Here is a 24,629-nt window from a genome sequence, read left to right on the forward strand (position 1 = left end):
TCCTTATAAGGTTTCTATATTTGCTTCCATTTTGCAGAATGGGAAGAGGCCACAATAAGAAGCAGTATTGGAGAACTCTAAAAGTTGAAGTGCTGTGCTCAACGCCCCAACAGGGCAGCCCTCCGCTCTGCTCAACAGCTGACATGGGATTAGTTAAAGAGGCCAGAGGGAGGATATGGGGATGGCTGCAAGGCATACCCTCAGATCAGAGCTCCCCAGAAACAAACAGTTTGAGCACCCCCCTCGTTATGCACCAGAGAGCTTCACTGTAAACACACCCTCTACTGAGACAGAGAGCAGTAATACAAACCAGATGCTGTAGGGAATTTTTTCCCTCTTCGTCTGCACTAAATTTAAATACTGAGCTCTTCTTTTGCCAATTTATTCTTAAAGGGCCTGTATGCTACTCTTCATCTCTATCCCACTTGCTTGAATTTAACAGAGAACTCAGTAACCCTCTGTGCACTTTGACCACCCTGAGAAACACGTGTTCTTTGCAAGGTCTCAAAGCTGAGACCTGGCTTTCCAAGTACTGGGCCAGGACCCCTCACAGCTTCTCTATCCTTTCACCTGAGAACAAATGGAATCTTGCAGGTGAAATCATGGCCCTTAAAAAGCTTCCTCCTCCTTGATAAAAACTGTACTTCAGGTCATTATCTTCTGAAGAGTGATGTGGTAGAATCAATGCAGGAGCTTAATTCCCACTTAGACAAAGTGTTTTGTACTTGCTTTCAAAACTGTGCCAGACGTGATGAACACCAAGAAAGCCCCACCAAGAAGTTAGTTTAACTACAGTGCCAACAGCAATGCAAGGGCAATCCACCAGCCTTCCAGCCACAGGCCTTGCCTCCAAGGTGAAGGAATGGAAATCCATTGCTTCAGAACATACAGTCTCATGCCTGTCTCGGAAGCAGGGGAGGACAACACCCAAAGAGCAGTGGCCCTGCAGGGAGCAGGGCTCCATCTGCACTACCCCCATGGCACTACAATGTGCCCACTACCACAGTAGAGCTTAAGTGACCACACCTGCCACAGACATGAAGCCAGCTCCACCTTCCTAGTGAAGGCTTTTTAAGTGATCATGGCTATTCGTTAAAATGGAATCAAGTGGAAGCATCATGGGAGCTGTGGCCCTGGCTCCTCTTCCCTTTGCTGGGCTATCAAAACCCACAGCTGCTTTGGTTATCAGTAGGGCTCTTTTCCCCAGGAAGCTGCCTTAGCCACTGACCACCTCTAAACATCGTCTGTCCTTGGCAACTCTCACAAATCATTAGTAATGAAACAGACAACATGCCATTTTTGAAAGACACAAAATAATGCCAGTGCACATTTTCCAACATACTGTTGTGTTCAATTCCTGACTAGTTTCAGCTCTTCTTGAAAAGTAATGCTTCATCCTCAAAGTCAAACATTAACTCATTTATTCTTTGATGACGAGCCATTCAGGAAGCAGCAGTACTAAAGAATTCTGGCTCCCTACACTGCCCCACTGTGCTGGTGCCTAGGTAAGGAACAAACCTATTTGGCTCATTACATCATGCCCCACCTCTAAAAATGAGACGCAGCTTGCGCCTTTCCTCTTTGTTGCCCAACTTTTGACTTAGTTTCCCCATTGACATAACTGTCCACAGGGAAACAGCTCTTCTGGAATATGAACTAGTTAAAGGATGGAAAATGAAAGCATAAAGTGGCCAGTCTCCATTGTGGGGAGAACTAAGTAGGGGCTTACACAAAATCTCATACAAGCACAAATATCACCTGATGTAATTACCAGTGATAGAGAAAAAGAAGACAATCAACAAGGTGTAAACATATTTTGGTTTATAAATCCTAGCTGTGAAGAACTAGATTTAACTGAAGACAGGTGAGTAACAACGACAACAAAAGTCACAGGTGATAATTCCCCAAGGATTCAGCTGTATTGGAACTACACAAACATCTTACTGAATCCTAAATTAACTGAAAATAAAGTGGGAAAAAACAGGGAAGAGCCACAAACTCATCCCCTTAACAAAGAGCAATACCCAATATGTGAAACTGCAAGTACAGATGAGGAAAGAACAGTATGAACAAGAATTATGGACATAACAGTAAGAGCATTCTGCTCATGCTGAAGCTGCACGCAGAGCACAGTGAGGTCCTGAACGCACACAACCAGACAGCAGGAACAAAATGCTTTTGTAAGCGAACTCCTTAAATCATCTGAGGTGTTCAATGTAGCTTTGTTTTACAGTTCAGTAGGAAAAAGGAGGGTAGAATTATGCAGCAATTGTTCCATATATTTACAGCAGATTTTATGTAGAGTTTGACTTAAGTGAAGGTCAGATCAATATTCTGTGACTTGCAGTTAGTTTGCCTAGCTCTTTTAAGGCAATACAAAGGAAATCTCTCCTTTCCTGCCCCTCCCCTGCCACTCTTGGAAAAGACATTGTCAATGTACAGAAATAATTGTGAAACCTAGGCTTTCTGTGGACATTAGGGTTGCATATTAACCACCAGTGACAACAGCAGCTCTGAGGGCAGCATGGGGAGGTGCCCTTCTCTCATACACCAAAGTGAAACCATTCAAAGGCTGGGGCACTTTTTTACCTTGTGTATTGCAAGTTCTGAAATAGTCTTACAAAGATACAAATGCTGGGTTGATATCAGAACCGGACTGCTTCAAAAAGTAGTGCCTCAGCATCCCCCACAAAACAGGGCATCAAAACCAGTGTGAATCATCACAACACATTATTTGCCTAGACTGACTATGCATGCAATCGTACCTCTTAACTCAACCCTTCCTCAGACTTTTTTCTTCCTTTCTAGTAAGCTCTGATCTCATCTGAAATGTATGCTCTTTTAGCTGCAAGGTCCCCAGCCAGCATATGCTGCCTTTGAAACTCTCAGATGTGGCTCCTGACCACAGGAAGCCATTTGCAGTCTGGCTTGCAGTCAGGAAGAACAAAGTACAAGGATGCCTGCTGCTTTATACTTGCAAAAAGGGTAGCTGGAACCACTACTTTTACCTAGGACAACAGGCACACCTTGTTTTCTGTGATGTTCTGGTTGCAATGGACCTTTAATCCAGTCCACCCTCCCTGCAGTGAGTAGGGACATTCTCAGCTGTAACAGGTTGTTCAGAGGCCCATCCAATCTGGCTTTAAATGTTTCCAGATGAATATTTCTATCCAACACCTCTCTGAGCAACCTGTTCCAGTGTTTTATCACCTTTATTGTAAAAACCTCTCTTATATCTAATTTAAACCAACCCTCTTGCCTGCACTGCAAAGGCCCTGGAAGCTACACAGGGTGCCTGCTTACACATCCCCATTCACTTGTTAGACACTATTTGCTTTCCACCAGCTGTGCAGCCTTTGGAAAAGCAGGTGCATCCAAGTAGCACCTTTTTTTTTTTTTTTAAACAGTCTTTTTTATTAATTGCAAGGAAAAGAGAGCCAGCAACAACAGCACAGGCTTCTCCAGGGTCTGCCAGCAGCACCTGCCTCCTCCAGTAGTTTTGGAGAAACCCCAGGGCCTGTTTCACACTATGTTCATATGCATGGTGATGAAAGAGACATAGGAGGGATCAACTACAGCACTACTTCTGTGAGAGCAACACTGTAAGAAACTCCACAGGTACAGCAGGGAATGAGGTTGGAGATGCTCCCACTTCTGATGTGAAGGATAAACACGAGGTCTCTGCTCAGGGAAAGGCGAGTTATTTCCACAAGACATTTCATTTGAGAGTAGGATGAGGCAGCAGGGACTCTGCCTTTATTTGTAAGCTTGCAACAAAGAGTATTCCTGATAAGAGAACACAAAACCACATGGGGCAGACAGAATGACAGAACTGCAAGCCCAAAGCACAGCAAGCGGCACACCAGTGCGCATACCAGATCTGCTGAGACCCATCACAGTGACAGGTCCTCTCTCCACATCACCTCTGGTATCCTTCCATCTGAAGAGACAGGACTTGCAGAAATACCCAGGCCTCAGGTAGGAGGCAAATTTTAGAAAAAGATAACACCTTGCTGAGAACAGTTTACTGCATGGCCTGGTTCAAACAAAGAAGCCCTTATATTGGAGAGCTCCTGCTTGAGCTGTGCTTCATCCAAGAAAAACAGCAATTCCCCCTGCCACACGATACATACTTGAGACAGGCAAGGAAGAAAATGCAGGTACTGAGGAGAGCATGCTCTAGTTCCAACTGAGCCCTAGCCTGTAAAGGCTATGGAAGTCCTACAAAACCTCACTGCATCAGCACGATACTGGGAAAAACAAAACCTCTACTTCAAGACTGGGCAAGCAGTCTGGGCAGACTACTACTAAGATGTACCTTGACTCTTCCTTACAGAACTTTTAAATTTTTTTTTTTTTTTTTTTTTTTTGCATAGAATTTAACAATCAAGGAAAAAGCAGTCTGTAAGACACATGCTAAGCACCCTCTCACATATAACCCAGCAGAAAGGCTCCTGCCCACTCTGAAGTGCATCACATGTGCCAGTTCAAGGTAGGTTTCTTTTGCCTTTAATAATTTCTCCCATGAATAAGTAACACCTAATGAAAGTGCTCTTACACTGACAGTATTTGTATTCTGATACCCAGCTGCTACTCATATGCCTCTCCTTAGACAGTCTCTTGTTAAGATTATAGTAAGGACAGGAGATATGTGAACACAGACACTGCTTAACATAAATGCTTAAAGCGGTTGTTTAGCTTAGTACCCATTTCTTATTTCAGACTTTATGCCCAAAGACTGCTGGATTAGCCCTCTTCATGGAGATTTAACACAGTGCTCTCTATAATATGTGCACACCTATACATGACAAACTTAAACTACTTCATTGTAGATTCACCCTCTTGCTCCACAGCCAGTACTACTGAACAAGGACTTCTGCAGACACCATACAGGGTCACTCATCATTCTGCCCTGTCTTGCTCTGTATTTAAGAGTGGACACACCAGTACCTCATTCTTACATCACCATCAACTCATGCTTACATCACCATCAACCTTGGCATAATCCCACAGAAGGGAAATCTCAAATACAATATTGGTCATGGTCCTCTCAGGTAAATCATGTATTTTAGGGGAAAAGGTATGGTTTCATGGTGAAGAATGACTAAGCCAACCAGATTTCTTCAGTTACCATGGTTGGATGGCCACTCAAATTCTTCACTGCTGCCCAAGGACTGGTAGCAGAAGTTACCACCACATCAAGCTCTTTAACCCTGCTGCCCTTTATTGGTAAACTGCATGCAAATATCTACTACACACAGAAAGCCGGGCTAGCAAGAGCATTGGCAGACCTAGGGGATTAGACTAAACTTGCTTTGATGCCTGCTTGTAAATGCTCATATTCTTACATGTTTGTGTAAGAAAATGCCAAATCGCTTAGTCACAGATAACACGTCAGAGTACAGCTCATCTCTCACAAAGAGTGCCTTCCATACTCACCATTCCTAATTTTGCTGTTGCCTGACAATTTTCCTTTGCAACAGTTGCTAAGCAAAACATTTGCAGTTCAGCTTAGTATCACAACTGACACTTGATGACTGTCCTAATGGTTACACATAAAAAAATGCATGGCTGTTCTGTCTGGTTCAAACCACTGACAAGAAATAGATAACTCAAATGGAGGACATGCAGTCCATGTGCAGTCCTGATCACTGCCATTATGTTTGCTGTCTGTTTTCTCAAATAAAGAATCTTCTGAGCAAGGCAAGGTACACACAGATAACAGAGAACAGTGTAAAGTCACCATGTGGAAGTCAAATTACCTTGGTACAAACACCCAAGGAACATGTACTGTCGCTTGTTTCAGAAGACCTAAATATTATATTTCAGAAATGTCCATACAAGGTCTGTCAATATCTACTGAAAATAAACATCTTGCTAGCACCCTAAGACATCTACCACAAGTCTTCTAATTAGAGGAATTTGACAGTATTTCTGCAAGTTCAAATAGCTTTCTCTTTCTCTTACAGTAGTGCAGTTAAGTGTACGACCAAAACAAAAAAGATAATTCAAGACAGACTCAATGTGTTATATTTTTAATATCCATGGCTAAGAAACTGTACCATACATTAGCAGCCACAGCCAGCTCTCAACAGAATAGAAAGCAAGAATTCACCTCCTTTCCTCCTGAAGTACAAAATAGTAAAGAGTCACTTAGGTTGAGAAAAAAAAGTGAGGGTCCTTCTGACACTACCAGCAGACATATGGACAGGTTTATTTCAAGCCTGTGCTTAGATTCAGAAAACCTCTCCTAATTCTCTTCAGCCCAAGAATTTCCTAAGCAGGTAGACCCCAATAACAAACAGGACAGTCAAGAGAAATCCTTTTTCCATTAGCATTGGATTCATCACAGGGAAGTGTGGAAAAGGTACACCTCTTCATCCTTCCTCTCCCACGCTTACTTTGTGTAAATTTTATCCGTGGATGATGATGTGACTTTTCAGATAAGACAGAAAGAAGGGGGATGGAAAAAGACCTTTAGAAGCAAGGGAAAAAACAGACTTCTGCAATCTGTCTTCAGAAACGGCTGCAATGCAGGTTGCTGCCAAGTGTTGAAGCTCTAAGGAGGACAAATGACCTGCTACTACACCAGAGAAGGGAAAAGCCACGTGTCGTGTATGGGCAGAGATGAGTTTGTTAGGAGGGACAAAGAGACAGAGAGAACTGCCTTGTGCAGAAGGAGTAATAGAAAGGTAAATCACAACCTTCCTTGGGCCCCATGGGAGTTTGCTACAGTAATGCCCATGCTGATAGCAAGAATAAAGTATAGACTGTGCAGTGAAATTACACCTTTCCTCTTATCCAAAACCACACCTCAAAAACTAACGTGAATTTTATGCTCAGCTCTCCACCACCACAGCTTGTACTCAGCACTGAATAATACCCATCCAAACCCCTAAGACAAGGGGCACAGTCACATTTCCCTGACTGCCACTGTCGAGCTGGTTCTCTAATTTCAGGCCAGGGTAAGGCAAGAACGTCTTTTGGTAGAGATCAGGTGGTTATGGTGTAAGTTGATTTCTGGCAAAATTTCCCTAGCTTCAAGCTTAGACTAAAATTAATGTAGTTTGGTCCAACCCAGTCTTCATCATAAAACTGTTCATTTTCTGCTCTCCCCATAGCTCCCTTTGAAGACTGCAGAGAGAATCATGTCTGTGCAAGAGAAACGATGGCAGACTGCACAGCTTCAGAGGAATACAAACACGACACACATTGTTTCAGGGTCTTTGGTTAAGTGCTAATCATCTGGATTTGGATACCAGTCCCGATTATGAGAAATATGTAGTAAACAGAATCGCGCCATGTGATATGCAGGCTTAACCCCCTTCCTGCTGGCAGCTGTGCGTCAGCACAAAGCTGCAGTGGGAACAGCAAAACAGTCTCCACAAACCTACCAGCCTTCTGCGCTCAGCTGGGCGCTTGCTGCTCTCCTCTGAGGAGCCACACCCACACAACAGAAAGTTAGAGAAGGATGTGTGCAATTTCGACCATGAAAGGCCCCCGGATATCTCATGTTTGGTGATTTCCCCAGCTCTGACCCAGGCATATGGCTGGGCAATACTACATGCAGCTTCACAGGGAAGAGGCCATGGGTAATTAAGATGCTGCAGTGAGAGGCTCAAGCTGATCTTGTCTGTGGGCCAGGAAGAAATAACCCCACTCCCACCACGCTGAATAAGCCGTGGGTGGGCTTGAGGGGCAAGGGTATAGTTGTCCCAAGCCTTTCCTCAGCAAGCAATCAGGCGATTGTTACACACTGCAGTAGGCACCGGCCATCACCCCGGGACACCACGGCTGCTACACAAGCATGCGGCGCAGGGCAGCGCTCCCGCTCCCACTGCTGCCACAGCACAGCACCAGCACCCACCACAGCCTGGGAAGAGCAAGTGACCTGAACCAGCAGGCTAGAAAACAGTAAGTAAAAATTTTCAGTCCTTTACTCCTGTGAGATTCTCTTCCTTTCCATGGGATCACGTAGGCTACTATCAAGGCACGCAGAACCTAACCTTTGCAAGACTCTTACTTCCCCTTATGCAGTTAGATGGCCACACAGCATTGTGCTTGTAAGGGAAATATTTTCTTCCTGCAGAAATCAGGCAATCCAACTCAGAAAGTAGTTTTCACAGATTAAATTTAACTTGATCCTTAACAATCCTAGTTACACTTATTAGTGGCCCAGGACCTCCTCACATCCTACCTCCTACATCCTATGCAGCATACTGGTACTGCCAGAGGAAGTTAGTCATTTCCACATTAGACAGCCTCCCATGCCATGAGCCAGCCAGATCATTTCTGCACACAGGTAAGATATTGTTAAGCGAATTAGAATTTATTTCTTCCTTTCTCAGCTGCCAAAACTGCTAAGCCACTTGCACTGCTTAGCAGCCTACTCTAGCACTAATTTTTTCCTGATTTCCTGATGCTTAAGAACCCAACCCTGATAATTTAGGGCCTAGTCTCCTGCTCTCTGTGTGGTTTCTCTGTACTTAGGACTGCTGTAGGCTGAGGCCTCCCCAGGAAAACTCAGAAGAGAGCCCTGACATGCTCATGCTGCTGACTTTGAACTACATTTGAAGCAACAGCTAGCAGAACAATAGATGTTGACATGAACAGTGACAGGGTAGCAAAAGCAGATCAGATCAGAGCCCTATGCATTGGATATGGGATAAAGAACCAGGCACTCATCAGTGGAGCCACTACAGCAAAGCATCTGCCTGCTGACAGGGAATCCCTGCTGTAGCAGCAACCAGCCCTGTTGTATCAACCCAAGAGGGAAGCACCAGCTCCCAGGCATGAGGGGCCAATCCACAGTACAACTCTGTGTTCCCCAAGCTCCCTACAGCAGTCTCCCTAAAGCATGCCTGCTTTAAAGACAGGGGATCAGACTACTGGTACCTGTTCATGGAAGAAGTCTGGTTTTCTGCAAAGCAGCATGGCAAAGTCTTCAGGTTTTGAGCTTTCAGTCTTGGAGAGCTGGAGGACTCCACTTGCTCAGCAGCTTTGTTGCCTCAAAGCTTCAGCAACTGGGTTCATGAGAGCTGCACTGAGCTCTGGCAATCTCTGCAGGGCCTAACAGGAGGCAGTAAATGTTCCTGCACAGGCAACAGCAGCAGCTTCTTTCCCAGCTGAGCAGCTGCTGTGCAGCAGTTCTTTGACCAGTCATCATCAAGCACTCGCTTCCAGAAGGCAGGAGACTGCACTGGACTTGAAAGTGAGACGGATGCCAAGTCCCAGTCCAGGGCCAGTGCTTGGGGAATCAGGCAATGTGATGTTCAGAACACAGATGTGTCAGTATTTATTTCCACATGAAAAACAGTCCAAATTGTTTTTTTCTTAGACTTTCCAGCTCTTTCCCATTCTCCTGTTGCTCCTTCACTGTGGAGAGCTAAGTTTAACTCTTCTTCCTCTTATCTTTTTGGTAAATTAATTTTAATACCAATTAAGATTTTTCATCTGGCTCACAGTTCATGTCCACAAGTAGTAAATGTGGGAGCAATGCAGAGGCTGTGCCTTGCAAGGCAGGGAACAAACAGCTATTTCTCAGGCAGCTAAGGCTACTTCAGCCCACTTACTCTGTCAAGCAGTAAGCACAGTCTCACTGCTTCCTACAGGACTTACTTTTGTCAGGCAGATTTCCACTCCCTACTTCAAAACCCTTCCTCAATCTCAGATATTTGCATGGCTAGAGGTGGGCAAGTTTTAAGCTGCATTCCTACCTATGGAGAGTTGGCAGACACTTCATTCTTTTCACATGCAAACTAGAACTATCACCTGGACCAAGCTGCAAAAATTCAAGGAATTTGGGCAGGGCTTAAATAAAGTGGGAAAGCATTGCTTTGCTTTCCAACATAGGAAAAAGGCATTCAGAAGCCTGGAACAAAGCACAGACCTCTATCTCCTTTGGCTGCCAGGAACCGGGTGCCCTCTCCATTTGCTGCAGATCATTGGTTTCATGGCCAATTGACCACTTTATTGACAAGCCACCATTTAAGTGGACAGTCTCACTCTGCATTTACCCTTCTCTTCCTCCACCCTGCTACCTCCTTCTCTTTACCTTAGGCTGAGCAGCGATCAACTCTGATCTGGCTCAAAGCTCATTTTTCCATAGCACATTCAGGTACTGATGCGTCCAACTGAGATAAAGTGACAGACAAGCACAGTCAGACGGGACTAAAGACTCTGAAACTGCATCTGGAGTTAGTCTTGTCCCAAGTAAATGGAAGAAGGGAGAACATTCAGCACTTGCATATGCCAAAGTTAAATAAATTAGGTGTGAAACAAGATTTTGGCAGGTATTTGGAATCATCAGAAACTGTAAATTTGAATATACTTTATGTCACCCTCTGGCAAATTCTCTAAAATTCACTTTACAGACAGCAGTTACACAATACATTCATTCACCCCTTTTGTAAGGCTGCAGAAGTAGCAAAGTTTACAAGCCAAAGAGCAGATAAGCACTATATAAACTACATTAAGAGCTCTGGAGTGCATTATCCTGAATATACATATGTGAAATATTTTGACCACTAATATCTTCTTGAGAAAGCAAAGCAAGCAGCAAATGGGGGGTAGATTAGATCCCAGTCAGCTTGACAGAAACAAGCATATCTAGTTAATATTTTTATTCTATTCTCTTCTACTAAGCTCAGAAGGGTGGTGGTTGTTCTGGGCACTGCAGCTTCATGACAAATAAGTACCCTTAAAAAACTGTGTTAAGGGTTTACATGAGAAGAGGTTATAGGAAAAGATGACCTACCAATCCATGACACAGGAAGGTCAGAGTGGAACAGAAACCCAAGTGATCTTTGCAGATGCCTCACTCTTCATGATAGCATGAGGACAATACTCATTCCCAGAGGCGCACTCACCCAAAGGACACTTCTTACTGTGTACTTGTGTACAGCACTGATGAAGAACTTTGCTCTTTGCCTAGAGAGCTGCTCCTTTGGATGGGCTGTGCACCCTGAATACACACCTTCAATTCCCACAGCCTGACTGTGCCCAGTACAAACACTCCTCTACCTCAAGCCTCCCTGCTGCTGCCCCACTCAGAAGCAGAGCAATGCTTGCTCAGGGGCTGCTGGAGCCCACTCCCAGTGGGGGGGTCCCAAATAACCTCTGAAGGACAGCAACACCACCAAAATAGTCTCTAGATGAAAGAGATAAAGGTAATTATTAAAATCTTACTAACAAAAAGTGTCAAAAGCTCTCTCTAGCAGCACATCATTTTGTTAATGTATCAGACCATGAAAGCCAGCAGCAACTCACCTAGGCAGAACAGCAATCTTCAATCCAAAGCACGTGAGATCACTGAACACAATGGCAGAATAAGATGGGAACACATTTCCCTTCCCAGCGCCTGTTAACGAAGGTGAGGGAAGAAAAGAAAGGAAGAAGAGGAGGAGGTAGAATTTGGGATAGGGATATACAGGTAGAAAAAGATATCAAGGAGTACTATAAGATTGCTTTAAACTCAAAGCAAAATTTAACAAAAAATAATATGCTGTGATTTTATTCTCTGGTTACACCCACATCAGAAACATTACCAAAAATTGCTGTACTATGTTAGAAGAGTTGAAAGAGTGTTAAGAAAGGGATATGTAATTGCAAATTTGTAGCGATGTAGTAAAAGCAAATATCTGAAGCTAAACATCACAGAAATACAGAAGAACCCCTTTGAAGTGGCCCATCACTAGGCTTGGTCCTGAAGAGACACTTGGGAGCACTTAATTAGGGTGTGCTGACAGTGGCTGCACCAACACCTAAAACCAAGTCAAACACATGGTGATAGTGCAGAAGAACATGGAATTGAAAATCATTTCTCTGAATCAAGTGCATTACACCCAAGCATCCCAAACAGGATGTACTGAAATCAGCACAAGTGCCCTTAAAGTAACACGTAAAAACAACAAAAACTGAGGTAAATTTAAAATCAGTTACCATCTTTTCAGTGCTTGTCACCTTGCATCATCTGGGAACCACACTCACAGATCCCAGTTCTGTGGTGCAGGCAGGTGTACAAACACAGCAGAAACATGGTCCCTTTCCCCAGTTATCCTGCAGGCTACAAGCCCCACAAGAGAGTGCAGGAAGATGCAGGGAGCTGCACAGGCAGAGGGCAAGGCAACAGGCAGACTGTGCTCTGGCCAGCAGGCCAGAGATCTTGGCACATCTCTGGCCACTGGCACTCCAGGACTTCCTCCCCACCTTACTGACCACTCTGTCCTGTATGGCAACAAGTACATTTTCAACCTTTCACACAGCTCTAGGACAAGTGAAGTATAGGACAGCAGTGATGGAGGCTGACAACATGCACAGGGTCCAAAGGGGTAAGAACATCTCTTCCATCCTAGGCTAAATCCAGAGCACATGGAAGAAATACATGCTCATCAGAAGTTATTTTTCTCCATTTGACATGCCGTGGCCATGGTGCAGACCTACCTCTACTGCCCAGCACCACACAGGAATAAAGCCTGGAAACTGCACAATAATTTCTCAAGAGCAAAATGAAAACCCTGCAATGGGAGTGGCTTTTGGGTGGATGCATTTTGTGCCATTTTGGGGGGCTTCTTTGAGGGTGGCAGTAGTAATCATGTTTGTTTGGTTTGGGGTTTGCTGGTTGTGGTGTTTTTTTAAAAAACCTCCTCCTTAGGCCAGAAAGATTTTTAATTTTTCTGACTCCATCACAGGCCAACAAATACCCTCCTCAGCCGCCGAGTACAGCATGCCTGCCATCTGGACAACGAGGTATTTTACCACTGCACAGCCTTTGCTTGCTGTACTTGCATGCAGTCACCCACCCTCACTCCTCCTCATCCAGCAGGGCCCTCCATTTCAAAAGCTGCCCACACTTGATCCTCACCATGGCTCTTCTCCTCCTCAAGAAGGAAGAGCTCAAGTTACAACAGGCTTCATCTCAGCAGGTAAACATGAGGAAAGGTAACAAAGACCAGAGACAAGCATGCTGACATTACCCTCCTGTCAGGGTATAAAGGGAGAGCAGGTGAAGCCCTCAGGAAAGCTGTCTCATTGCTCCCAAGAGAAGTGGCTGAAGAAAGCAGCAAGGGATGTGTTTGCCTGGAAACCCTGCAGGAATGAATTTGCAGGGCCAGAAGCTGAAGTCCCTTGGCCTTGCCCATGAACTGAGTGCTTTGGCAGGTGGAGGGAGAGCACAGGCACTGCACATTGGGACGAGAGGGTTCCTTACAGCAAGAAGACATTGAGCCTGCTTTGACAGTGATTTTCTACCCTGAACAAACCAAATGTTAAGTACTAACACATCACACCTTCAATGCCACCCAAAGCCACCATCTTCTGTCGCAGCTTGCAAAAAGCAGGCTCCTTTTTGACAGCACCACCCTAAGCTAGGCACACCAGCTCACACCCATGGGGCTTTGAGGCATCCCCCTGCCGTGGAAAGGCCACAAGGTGCCCGCTGGAGCTTGGCACCAGAGGCAGTGGCAGCTGTGCCAGGCTTGCCCTGTGTCCCCTGCACCCCTCTGAGCCAACAGCAGCAACTACTTCACACAGGACTGCAGGCAGAAGTTGTTCCAAGCTCTGCAATCAGAGGATATTCTGCTTCAAGTGCTTTAATTACTGTAAGCAGTTCACTAATTACAGTAGTAATGATTGGATTATGGCCAGTTAACAGCTTTAAAGAAACAAGCCATAATAGGAGAGGGAGAGAAATACTCCTTTGGGTTTAGGATAGAAACAGATTTCAGCAGTCCACCCTGTAGGAGGCTGTTAGTAGCTGGCTAGGTCAGACTATTTGTAACAAGCTGCAACAGCAAGGAGCTGTGTCATGTGTCACTAAATGATATGTTGGCACATGAAAATTATCAGCGTTGGAGGAGGTGTGTTTGCAGGAACAGAAGGTCTTCTGTTAATGTGCTGACCCCATGCGCTCCAACACTTCTCCATGACTGGACCCAAAAGACATGATGCAGGCAGGTGTGTGCATGCTACATTACTGACATGGCATCATGCCTGAGACGCTTTATTTCATCATGCAAGTCATGAATACAGGCCTTTTAGAATGTCTTAAGAGAGATCTGCTAGCATGAACCAAACAGCTAAAGGCAACCACTCACACTACCAAAAGCCAAAGGCACTCACCAAAAAGAGCAGAAATTTCCTTTCACTAACAATTGCTGCCAGCATTGGAAGGACCAGAAATCCATACAAGTAATGGGCCGGAGGCTCCCTCCAGACCTGACACATACAACTCCTCACTCTTTCCCAGAGTCTGATTACAGAGCAATCTGCAGAAAAGCAACTGGACTAATGGATCCCTGCAAGAAGTCCTATCCCAAAGGAGATACTGCAACAAGGGGGACTACCGGCTCTGGAAGATGAAGTTTTATGGGGCCATCCCTTTTCTGAGAAAGGCAAGAAGACTCTCAGATATGAGGCAGGCAAGATTACCAGACATACAGCCTCCCCACCTTGAAAGGCACCTTCCACAAAACAGGAAAGCAAGATCCTACTTTACAGAAGAAATCCCCAGTGTGTTGAAACTACAATGAAGGCAACAATCTGCATCCACAGGTGACTGTGCTGATGGTACTGCCAGCCAGCAGTATGCCACGACCCTGTGGGTCAGGTAGTGCTGCATAACCAAGAAAAGCCAATCCCTTGCACCACCACTGGCCACTTGAACATCTCTACAAGCCCTAGGAAAAGCAAGTCTCTACACCTCTTGCTAGCCCTTACCCACAACAGCCAGCCCTCCGCAGTAACACACCACCACTGTATCCCCTGTACAAGCTCTTCAGTTATTCCCCTTGCCTCCCCTCAGCAGTATTTTGTTCTGCTTGGTTTCCTTGTTCTCTTTTCCCTTCAGAGGTCTTCAGCTGAGGACTGGCAGAAACTGAGCTTGGTATCGCTGGCTGGAGGGCGAGGATTTCTGGCAAGAGAAAACCAGTAGATCTGGGCATCTTGCCCAGAGTGAGTTCACACTTGGCTCACCACAGCTGGAAATAGTCTCATCTCTGGCCAGAATTCCCCAACGGCCCAACAAAACCCTTGGGAAACAGCAAGTTTCCACACGCTGACCGTTTTGAAACAGCCTGAAACACCGGTGTTCATGACTGTACTACGGCACTGCACCCAGCCAGCCTTCTCTGCACAGCGCAGCCGCCTGCCAGCGCCACTCCCAAGGGCTGCCTGATGAGCAAGCCCTGATGAAGCACAGGGTCTCTGGCTTTGTGTGCAGAACCAGGGGGGGCCAAGACCAACGCTTCCTCTGGAGATGCTCCTCTTGTACAGCAATACTGCAAGCAGGGCTAGGGGGAAGGCAGAGGCTAGCCCAGCATAGATATGGTCTAAACAGCTTTAAGCAGCCTCCTTTTTTGGCACTGTTTAGCAGTTAAGAAATTAGCTTGCTTTTTTTTCAATCATGGAGTCACTTTTTGCAGTTTTCTTGGGGATAATACATTTAAGTAGCAGAACTAACTTGCCATGTATTGAAGGGTAGATTTAAATAAAGTGAGTGAGGGGGATTACAGGTAATAAGTACTTGGGTAGCAAGATAAACTTGGCTGCTGTATGGCCAAGGAATCCGGCCAGGAAACAGGGCTGTAGGACGTACACATAATTTTCCATGATGAAGAAAAGAACACTCAGCTGGGATGCAGAGACCATACATGGTTCTCTCACTCTCTCGCATCTCTCAGAGGCCTTTACAGGCTAGCTCCTGCAGGGAAGATGTAACAGCACAACTTCCATTTACAGCAGCAGTGAAGTTCCAATGCTTAGCATCATATGAGTGAGGAGTAGCAAGTGCCCTGGCTGCCGAATCCAAAGGACATAGAAAGCAGAAGTCCTTCCTCTACTGCCAATTGGCCTTGTTTCAGCACCTCTGTAGGACATGAGGGTCATCCTCAGCATTATAAAAGGAAACATCAGTATTCTGTGTGAAATTTCTCCAGCCATCCATCACTGTGTTGATGGAAGGAGCAGAGCAAACCAGCTGCCCATTCATACTATGCTGTGTGACACATACAAGATTTCACAGGGGTCTCTCTGAAAAAGGAGGTCCATGCATAGGACACATGAGCAGAGCCCACCTGTGCTATCCAGAAGGGCAGGCCCCACACTGCAGCAGTGCACAGTCACTGCCAAGTCGGGTAGACTGACAAAGAACAATCAGCTGATCCATCAAGTCATCCCTTCCTTGCCACTGACCACATAAGTTATCTAGGAGGATGTGGAAAAAGTTGCTGCTTAAGAAGCATGCCCTGCAGCCTCACCTGCCTATGAACTACCCACACTGGTGCTCCCAGTAGCCCTGGATTGCTGGTATTCAGAGACCAACCTGAAACCCTCCAATCTGACTGACAGATGGGTGATACAGAGACACACATTAGTGGTGTTCACTGTAGTGAGTGTAGCCAAGACATGGTCTTTCCACTTGCCAACACTTCCCATCTTGGCTCTAATACCACAGAAAAATGACAGGTTTGCTGTCATTTCTCACACCACAGAGTTGAACACACTGCCAGTCTACACAGATAGAATGACAAGTCAAAGACCTATCTGGATGAAAGACCAAAATCCCCTCTGTTTATGGGCACATTCCCCAGCCCTGCCAATGGGAGCTGTTTCAGATCACTGAGGGTTGAGAATGTCTGCAGAACCTCATTCATGTCATAGTGCTTCAAAGCAGCCATGGATTTGGAAGCAGCATAAGAGAGGACAATTGCAGGTAAAAGCATGAAGAGAGCAAGCTGCAATATGTATGAGAGTTGGCTTTCAAAGGCCTGACCCTTACCAGTAAGATACACTCATTGCCAGCTGAATGGCAAAGACACAACGACAGTAAACTAGCATGGGGAAAAAATGGTTCTGCTTTACTGCCTAATAGGAAGCCAAGAGGTTCAACTGGCACCAGGCCACACCACATCCTGTGACCAAGTTCTGCTCTCATACAGCAGGGGAATGAGAGCAGGGAAGGCAATGGCAGGAAAGGAACTGGAAGTAATTTAATTAAACATATTCTTAATTAATTTTTTAATTAATCATATTAATGCTCGTGCCTTTGTTCACCTAAGCATTTTTTTGATTGGCCCAAAAGTCCCCAGTTCTGTCTCAGGGATCTGAGTAAGTATTGGAAACCTGTACGTCAGTCTCACGCACGGAAGTCAAAAAGTGCTGGGTGGTTCCACAGATTTCAATATAAGGCGTTTCTGGCATGACTAACACCAGACAGACAGTACTGCTGCTGACAAGTCTATCCCACCACTCTTCACCAACTCATCCCCACAGATTCAATCTCTGAGTAACAATGCTTCAGCCCCAAAACCCCAGAGTTAGAGCAAATCCTATGCCTCTATGAAGAAAAGGTGACTGCCTTTCTTGCTGACGTTATGTTTTTCCCACCCTGGCAGTTGTCAAGCACATTATACCTGCTTTTTCCACCTTCAGGCACAGTTCACATATTGCTTTAATGGGATAACAGGGTTTTACATTGCTATAGAAGATTTGTAGAAGTCATGCTAAGCACATTCCTTATGATAACCATCAGGCTTCCAACAGTCACACATGGCAAGAAATCAGTTTTATATTCTCATACAGAAGAGCAAACTCTTGCACAGTCTTCAGTCCTCCTCAAACACCATTTCTCAGACTGTACAAAATACCTCTAAAAATCACAGCAGTCCATCCAGCAAGTCCCTGGGGCTGACACAACACATTCAAGTGAGACCAGTCCATTGTATGTTGTATTTTTGCAGCTTCCCAATGTTTCCCCAGACAGTTCTCCAGCCTCTTTTCCACACTGACTGCTTTCTGCACCTCGTTCTCAGAAAGAGCACAGCCATTCTCCAATAGCATAAGTGCACCCCAGAGAACAGCCTAAGTGTCAGGCACAACAGTGATAATCCACAGCCAGATGGAAAATACTCTCAGTCCTTCACCAGCACAGCCGTGCAAGTTTTCACCATCTCTGTCACTGCTGTTTGTGCCATCCTTAAGAACTCCAGGTCAATGTTTTTAGTGGATTCCAGTGCGTAGACACAGAAGAGCACACAGGCTCACAAACTGGCTGGGGAGGCCAAATGAACCCTGCTCCTCCTCCACCTGACAGTGCATGAGAGCTGCACCTCTCACACAGCACACATGAACAGGAGTAACTGGGACCTCAGGGCCAGGAAGAACATTCACTGGGTCGCTACTGTAACATGCAGTTTCTAAAAGTGTGATTCCAATGTTCATGAACATATTTACCCAACAGGTTTACTGTTCTCAGTTACCACCCAGTTATACCTGAATTATGCAGACAACACCATCTCATACAAAAGCATGTGCTTCCGAGGGGACAAGAGGGGACAAGTTCTTGCCTGACACACAATAAAACTGGTTTCCAAACAGCTTCTTCTTAAGGATGCCCTAAGTAGCATGCCACATGCCCCAAGCTACAAGCACTGCAAGTGGTCAGGGCAGAAAACAATGTTATCCTCTCTAGCCTTTGCACCCAATGCACTGAAAAAATGTCATTACTAAATCACATGCACAAGAATTTGAACTGGTTGCCTGAAGCAGTCAGCAAGAAATTCCCCAGACAGACACACTTTACATCACTGGGCTGGTAGCTGGATGCCTTTGAGGTGTTTCACCCTCCCCTAGAGGACTGGAAGGATAAGTTCAGTACAGATTGATGAGTACCATGTTCTCATAAACTGATCCTTGGGATCTGTTACAGACTCCCCCTGAAAGAATCTGCAGTCTCCATCTTAACCCACGCCTGCTTTCTCCTTAGACTGCCCCCTTACACAGAATTCTGAACAGGAGGGTAAGTCACAGCAAAACACACATGCCTCATTCATCATCCACCATGAGGTTACAATGAATAATAATGTTCTTGTTAAAAAAACCAAACACGCACATCCTGACAAAACCTGAGCACAGAAAGCATGAGGCAGCTCCCACACTCAAGGACAAATAACTGATCTACAAAGCCAGATATTTCCAGAGTTCCCTACAGCAACTTCTGAGTTTAATGTTTTGAAAAGCAAGTATCTGGCAACAAGATACCTATGTTAAACAACAAAAGCTTGATCTGAACGATAAGAGATATCTGGTGACCTATATTGCCTGCCTAGAAAAGAGCAGCTAAGCAAGCATCCTTACAAATTTCACCATGCTGCTTCAGTATCAATACTGGTCAGTGTGAAATAAAGCATGTAGGATACTCAGGTGCAGCAGGGCCACCTTCCCTGCAGCACACCCACTCTGCAAAGACCATGCAAGGACCATCTCTGGCTATGGCCCACACCTATGCAGGGTCACAGCAGGAGCAAAGCATCCCAGTGCAGTGCATTCATCAACAATGCACATTTATTTACCTGATGGCTGAAGATATGATGGCACGGAAAGAAATTTCAGCAAACTTCAGTTGAGGAGTGGTTTCACACCTTTTTGTGGGTCCACAGCAGCTACCACAACCGTAGCTTTCTGGAAGTTTAGATACCTTTCTCAAAATAGACCCTATCTGGACAAGAGGACACTCAACCCAAGTGAAAAGGAAACTATGATTGTGGCTTTTACATTTTGTCAGAGATAACAGTCATACCACCTGATCAGAGCGTGCTTACCAGCAGGCTTGGAGGTGGGGTGTTTCCATGATGGCCCTATTTAATGGGTACCTTCTATCATTAGCAACCTGCCCCACCTCAGAAAGGTGATTAGAACAGCAAAATTCAAATCATAAGAGCAATAAGGCCTGCAGGATACAGACATAGTAGGGCCATGAGATTCATGCCTTTTTTTCTTTACCCTTGTATTTATGTGCATCTTTACATGCACAGAGTAGTGAGTGAGGTTTAAGAAGACTTGGGTTTCTAACAGGCAATTTCTGTAAGTTCATGAACAACTGTACTTAGTAAGCACTTCTTTGGCACAGAAGAGGTGCCACCAAATTCTGTGCTATCACTGCTTCTGCAGCGCCATAAATCTGACCGGTCCAGTTCTCTAAGCCAGAGATATCATTTACTGCCACCCTGTCAGAGATGCCAAAATGACAAGGCAGAGCAAGAGTGGGTAAAGCACATGGCACAATAATTTCATCCATTTAACTTTTTCATAATTTTTTATTTTTTAAAATAAAGATAAGCATTATTATCATTCCTTAGAGCATTAAAGTTGCATATGGCTATCTTCTACACACTGCAAATGAGCACTGCTTACTACTCCTAAGAAAGCAGTTGTCAGGTCAAAAAGCAATTTGGCATTTAAAGTTTCCCTGCCAGCTCTACAGTTGAGACAACTTGCTTCAGGCAAGATTTTAAAATAAACCTGAAGGAGCTGTACCTTGAGCAACAAGCTCATTAAATGAGAATGGGCCACATGAGAGCCTGCTGTATGCAGGACCTGAAGGCTGACCCCTAGCACCCCTAAACAAACCCAGTTTCACCCCAGTGTTATTCCTGACACTAAGGAGACAGTGGCTGGAGAGTGCCCATCACCCTTCACCTCATCTGTGAAGATGAGCCAGGCATGATGAACACCACCTGGCTCACCTAGTCCCTCACACCAAGCCCACTAGGAAAAGTCTGAATGCTGCAGCTGATAACTTGTCATCAGGAAGTAGAAATGCCTTGTGGGCACAAATGACAATCTCTTGGCCACTAATCACCCACATATGTACTTCTTACTAAGCAACCTTGTCTATCTTGACAGCTAGGTGAGTCCACTGCAATAGCTTTCAGCAAGCTCTGCTTTGCAAATCTGGGAAACTGCAGGATCAATCTTGTTATTCCTTAGCTGCTGCTACTTTGAGGCTTGACTCCATACAGGAAAGAAGAGAAGGCAGAGGAAAAAAAAGACTGTTACAAGAAACTGCTGAGATGAGTTCAACAGTTCAAACTACTGAGACGTAGTTCAAAGGAGAAAGTATTTTAATCCCCAGAACAGACCCCTGCTCCTGCACAAAAAATTGAACAGAGGCTTGTATCAGGTGAAAAGTAGCTGAATTTGTTCTGCACTTTTTTTTTTTCTGCTTAAGAATAGCAATGCTGTGATGAGCTCTTTAAAACCTCTTAGAGAATCACTTCTGATGGACATGAAAAATTGGCTTCACGTGGAAAGCTGTCTTCCTCTCAGAAACTGTCACTTTATCCCTACATTGTAAAACAAGAGCTTCCCAGGAAGGGGCAGGTAGGCAGGTGTGAAACCAGTGCTTCTCCTCTGTATCATATTCAAGAGGTCAACTTTTACCCTCCAAATATGAAATTCATTCTGCAGTTTGCCTACTTATCCATTTCAAAGCACCATTCCGGACAGCAAAGTTTGTAATATCTGTCTCAGCACAGGTAGGAAACCTGCAAACCAGCTCCCAAAAGCTCAACAAACTTGTTCTTATAATGCTCCTGTAGAAGACATTACTAAAATTCAATAATCTTCCCACTTTTGATGTCTGCTGTGAGGTCTGCTGAGCCCGTGCATCCAGGAGAAGGGGAGCTGGGCTTAATTCACATTTGAGTAACATTACTAGACTGCTCACTTCCCAAGTCTCAATGAGTCCCAGCTGCACAAAACCTGGCAGGACAGCACTGTGGCACAGCTATCCACAGCCTACACAGCCTTACCAAGCCAGGACACCAGGGGCTGGGTTGGAAACAGCCAGCAAGACACACACACTTCTTGCATAGACGCTTGCTGGCTGCATTACCGGCCGTGACAGCACTTTAGACATGCTGTCCTTGCTCCCAGAGAGGGCCCAAAAAGCAAAGTTTTGAGTTTGCCTCAGCAGCTGGCCTCAGTGTTATAAATAATGATGATAATTCAATAGCACTTAAATCAGACATAGGTGAAGAAAAACCTAAAATATGTGAGTCAACAAGAAAAGACTGAGCCTGAAAAGAATCTACAGGAATATTTGGTAGGCATCAATCTCTCCTACTACTCTCGGGAAGCTATTAACTAACATGTACTGTACTGAACATTCAACCTTAATTACTGCAGTGATTTCATTCCACAGGTAAGAAGGACTGACAGTTTTACTACACCACACTTTTTGCTTGGTAGATACTGTTACATTCTTACATCTGAAGGAAGCAAGCCCCAAGACCCCAACAGGGCTTTTGGTCACATTCAGACCCCCAGGCTGGGGTCCAATCACCAATCCCTCTGAGGGGATATTAGCCTGATGGGCTGCGACTGGGAAGAGCCATCACTCCCAGACATGATCCTCCTAACTACAGAGGTGTGGGGGGGTCACCATAAAATTCTGAGCTTGCACCCACGGCAGAAGGGAACAGCTTCAGCTGATCATCAGCAGAAAGAGGAACAATGAAGTGATCCCACCTCCAGCAACAGACATTTAACTATACAGAGTCCTCCAGTCCAACAAGCTGGAGAGTGACTCCCATCACATCAAATTCAACTAGTAACTGTTGACCAGCACAAGAAATTAGCTTTCATTACTTAAAACTCTGTGCTGGCTTCTTCCCTCTGCACAAGTAACCCACGTTAACAGAACAGCTCTCTGTCACCCTCTTGTGATAGGACCAAGAGGACTTAAAATCTCCTGGAAGGAGGTAATACTAAAAGAACATGACATTTACAGCACATAGAACCTTGGGTTTAAGGCTTTTGAATCCAAAGGTTCCACTCCTGCTTCTGACAACAAAACCAGTGTCCCCCTACATACCAAATATTTTACCTCACCCGGCACCATAAAAGGCAAAAAAAATTCCCACAGCGTAACAATCATTTCCCTTCACAGCCCGTCAGCAAGGCTGGCGATCTTGCTCTGGGCCCCAGTAGCTGTTTCTAGATGGATTGGCCAGATACAGGCACAGGACTGGAAACAGAGATTGCAGCCAGGCAGATCTTTTGAAAAGGAAGAAACTTCCCTCCTCAAAGGAATAGAGCTCTGACTTCCAAGAAGCCATCCACCACTCACAGCCCAGACCCAGATTGCACTCCTTGCTCTTCCTCTGCCGAAATATAGCCTCACATACTATCATCTCTTTCTCCAGTAAATGCCCTTGTTTGTATACTTTAGTTCTCATGCTGTCAAGGCCCTGAGCAAGGAAATCACTGACAGCACCTCTACAGCTTTTGCCTTCAATTAACTCATCAGACTCCAGGGGAAAAACTTCTCAGTGGCACCATTTCAGACAGCTCTGAACAGGAAAACCTGAAAACCTTTGATCTGGAAGTGGAGGAGGGGAAGAGGAGAAGGGTTAAAGAGGAATAATCATCTTCTCACTGTTGTGATCTCCTTCCCAACTGTTCCCAGGTTCCTGAAGAAAGCCTCACGCCTCAGGCTACATTATATATGTTAATACATCATTTGTGCTAAAAAAACACTATCATCCCCCCTCTCATGGAAGGTCTGGGATTCTCCTGCCTGCTCACAGCAAGGGGAGAGCAAGACACGATCCAAAACACGAGCGAGCGACTGACTGCGAAGCCAGCGGGAGCCTGCTGCACCCCGAAGTGCCCCTGCCATGCCAGCATCAGTGCTGCTCCAAATTCTGCTTTACTGCTGTCTGATGGAGTGACTAAAACGGAAATGTTTCGGGGATTAGGATTCCTGAGTGATCTAATACAGGATGCTTTTGGTTTAAAGGAGGAGGGGAAAAAAATACAACTAGCTAGCGGCGAGGCTGGAGCTCCTCCTGAGCTCCCCTCCCCACCGCCACCCTTTCGGTTTAAAAAGGGGCCGAATGTTACCATTTTTGGACATGAGCTCCGCGCAAGCCCTGCCCTAAACCACACCATTCAAACCAGCAGCCAGTTACTGTCCCGCCGCCGGCCGGCGGGGCCGGGGCACGGGCGGCGGCGGGGGTGCGGGGGGGGGGATGCGGAGGGGCCCCGCCACCGCCCGCCGGCGTCCCGGCCCCGCCCGGGCGCACCTGCGGGCCGAGAGCCCGTGACCCGGCCGACGTCTGCTGCTGCGGGGGGACCGCCGCGGCACCTCCCTCCCCGCCCCGCCATCACCTGCCCGCCGCGCCCGCCCCCGCGTCCCCGCCGCCTCGCCCCGCCACGCCGCGCAGCGCAGCGCCAGCCCCCGGCCGGGCGCGCACCGGCCCCGCCGCAGCGGTGGAGGGGGCGGCGGGGCCGGGTCCCGGCAGCCCCACGGGATGTACGCCAGGAGAGAGGACGGGGGTGCGCCCACCTTCCTCTGCTGCTTCTCCCAGGCTGGGTCGAGGAGCAGGTCCCGGTCCCAGTCCTCCTCCGGCTGCATGTAGTCATTGGTCTGCTCGTAGTGATCCATGGCCGCGGCCGCTGCTGCCCGTCGCGTCGCGTCCCGCCGCTGCCGCTGCCCGCTGCGTCCGTCCCGGCCCCGCGGCCGCTCAGCCCGAGCGCGCGGCGGCGGCGCCCGCTCCCACCTCTCTGCCTCGGCCGCGCGCAGCGCCGCGGGACGGGACGCCCCGCCCACACCCGCCTCCGCGCCGCTCACTGGCCGCCATCCGCGCGGCAGAGCCCCAGCCCCCGAGAGTGAGCTCCTGTTTCATTGGTCCTCATGGGCGTCCGTCACAAGATCCGTGTGCCGTGATAGGCGGTTTGCGGCAGCCCGGCCCCACTCGCGGCCCTGCTCACCACCCCCCGGGCGTGGGGCGGAGGCCACGGGCGGGTGCGCCGTGCCGTGCTGTGCCAAGTGATGCGGGGAAGCTCCC

General features: G+C 46.5%; 1 protein-coding gene across 6 annotated transcripts in view; it reads right to left on the minus strand.

Annotated features, from left to right (window-relative positions):
- Positions 1-24,332, minus strand: part of ACTN1 (actinin alpha 1) — an 86,332-nt gene extending 62,000 nt beyond the window's left edge. For 5 of the 6 annotated variants that reach the window (XM_084207003.1, XM_084207002.1, XM_084207001.1 and 2 more), the window contains exon 1: positions 24,128-24,332. In XM_084207003.1, the coding sequence (XP_084063129.1) occupies positions 24,128-24,226 (99 nt within the window). In that variant the 5' untranslated portion in view covers positions 24,227-24,332. Of the gene's footprint in view, positions 1-11,268; positions 11,346-24,127 lie in introns of those variants that run through there. The other variant, XM_084207004.1, reaches the window with a different exon arrangement.
- Positions 24,333-24,629: the final 297 nt, after the last annotated feature.

This window comes from Fringilla coelebs, assembly GCF_963513975.1.
Source record: "Fringilla coelebs genome assembly, chromosome: 6".
NCBI classification, from domain to species: Eukaryota; Metazoa; Chordata; class Aves; order Passeriformes; family Fringillidae; genus Fringilla; species Fringilla coelebs.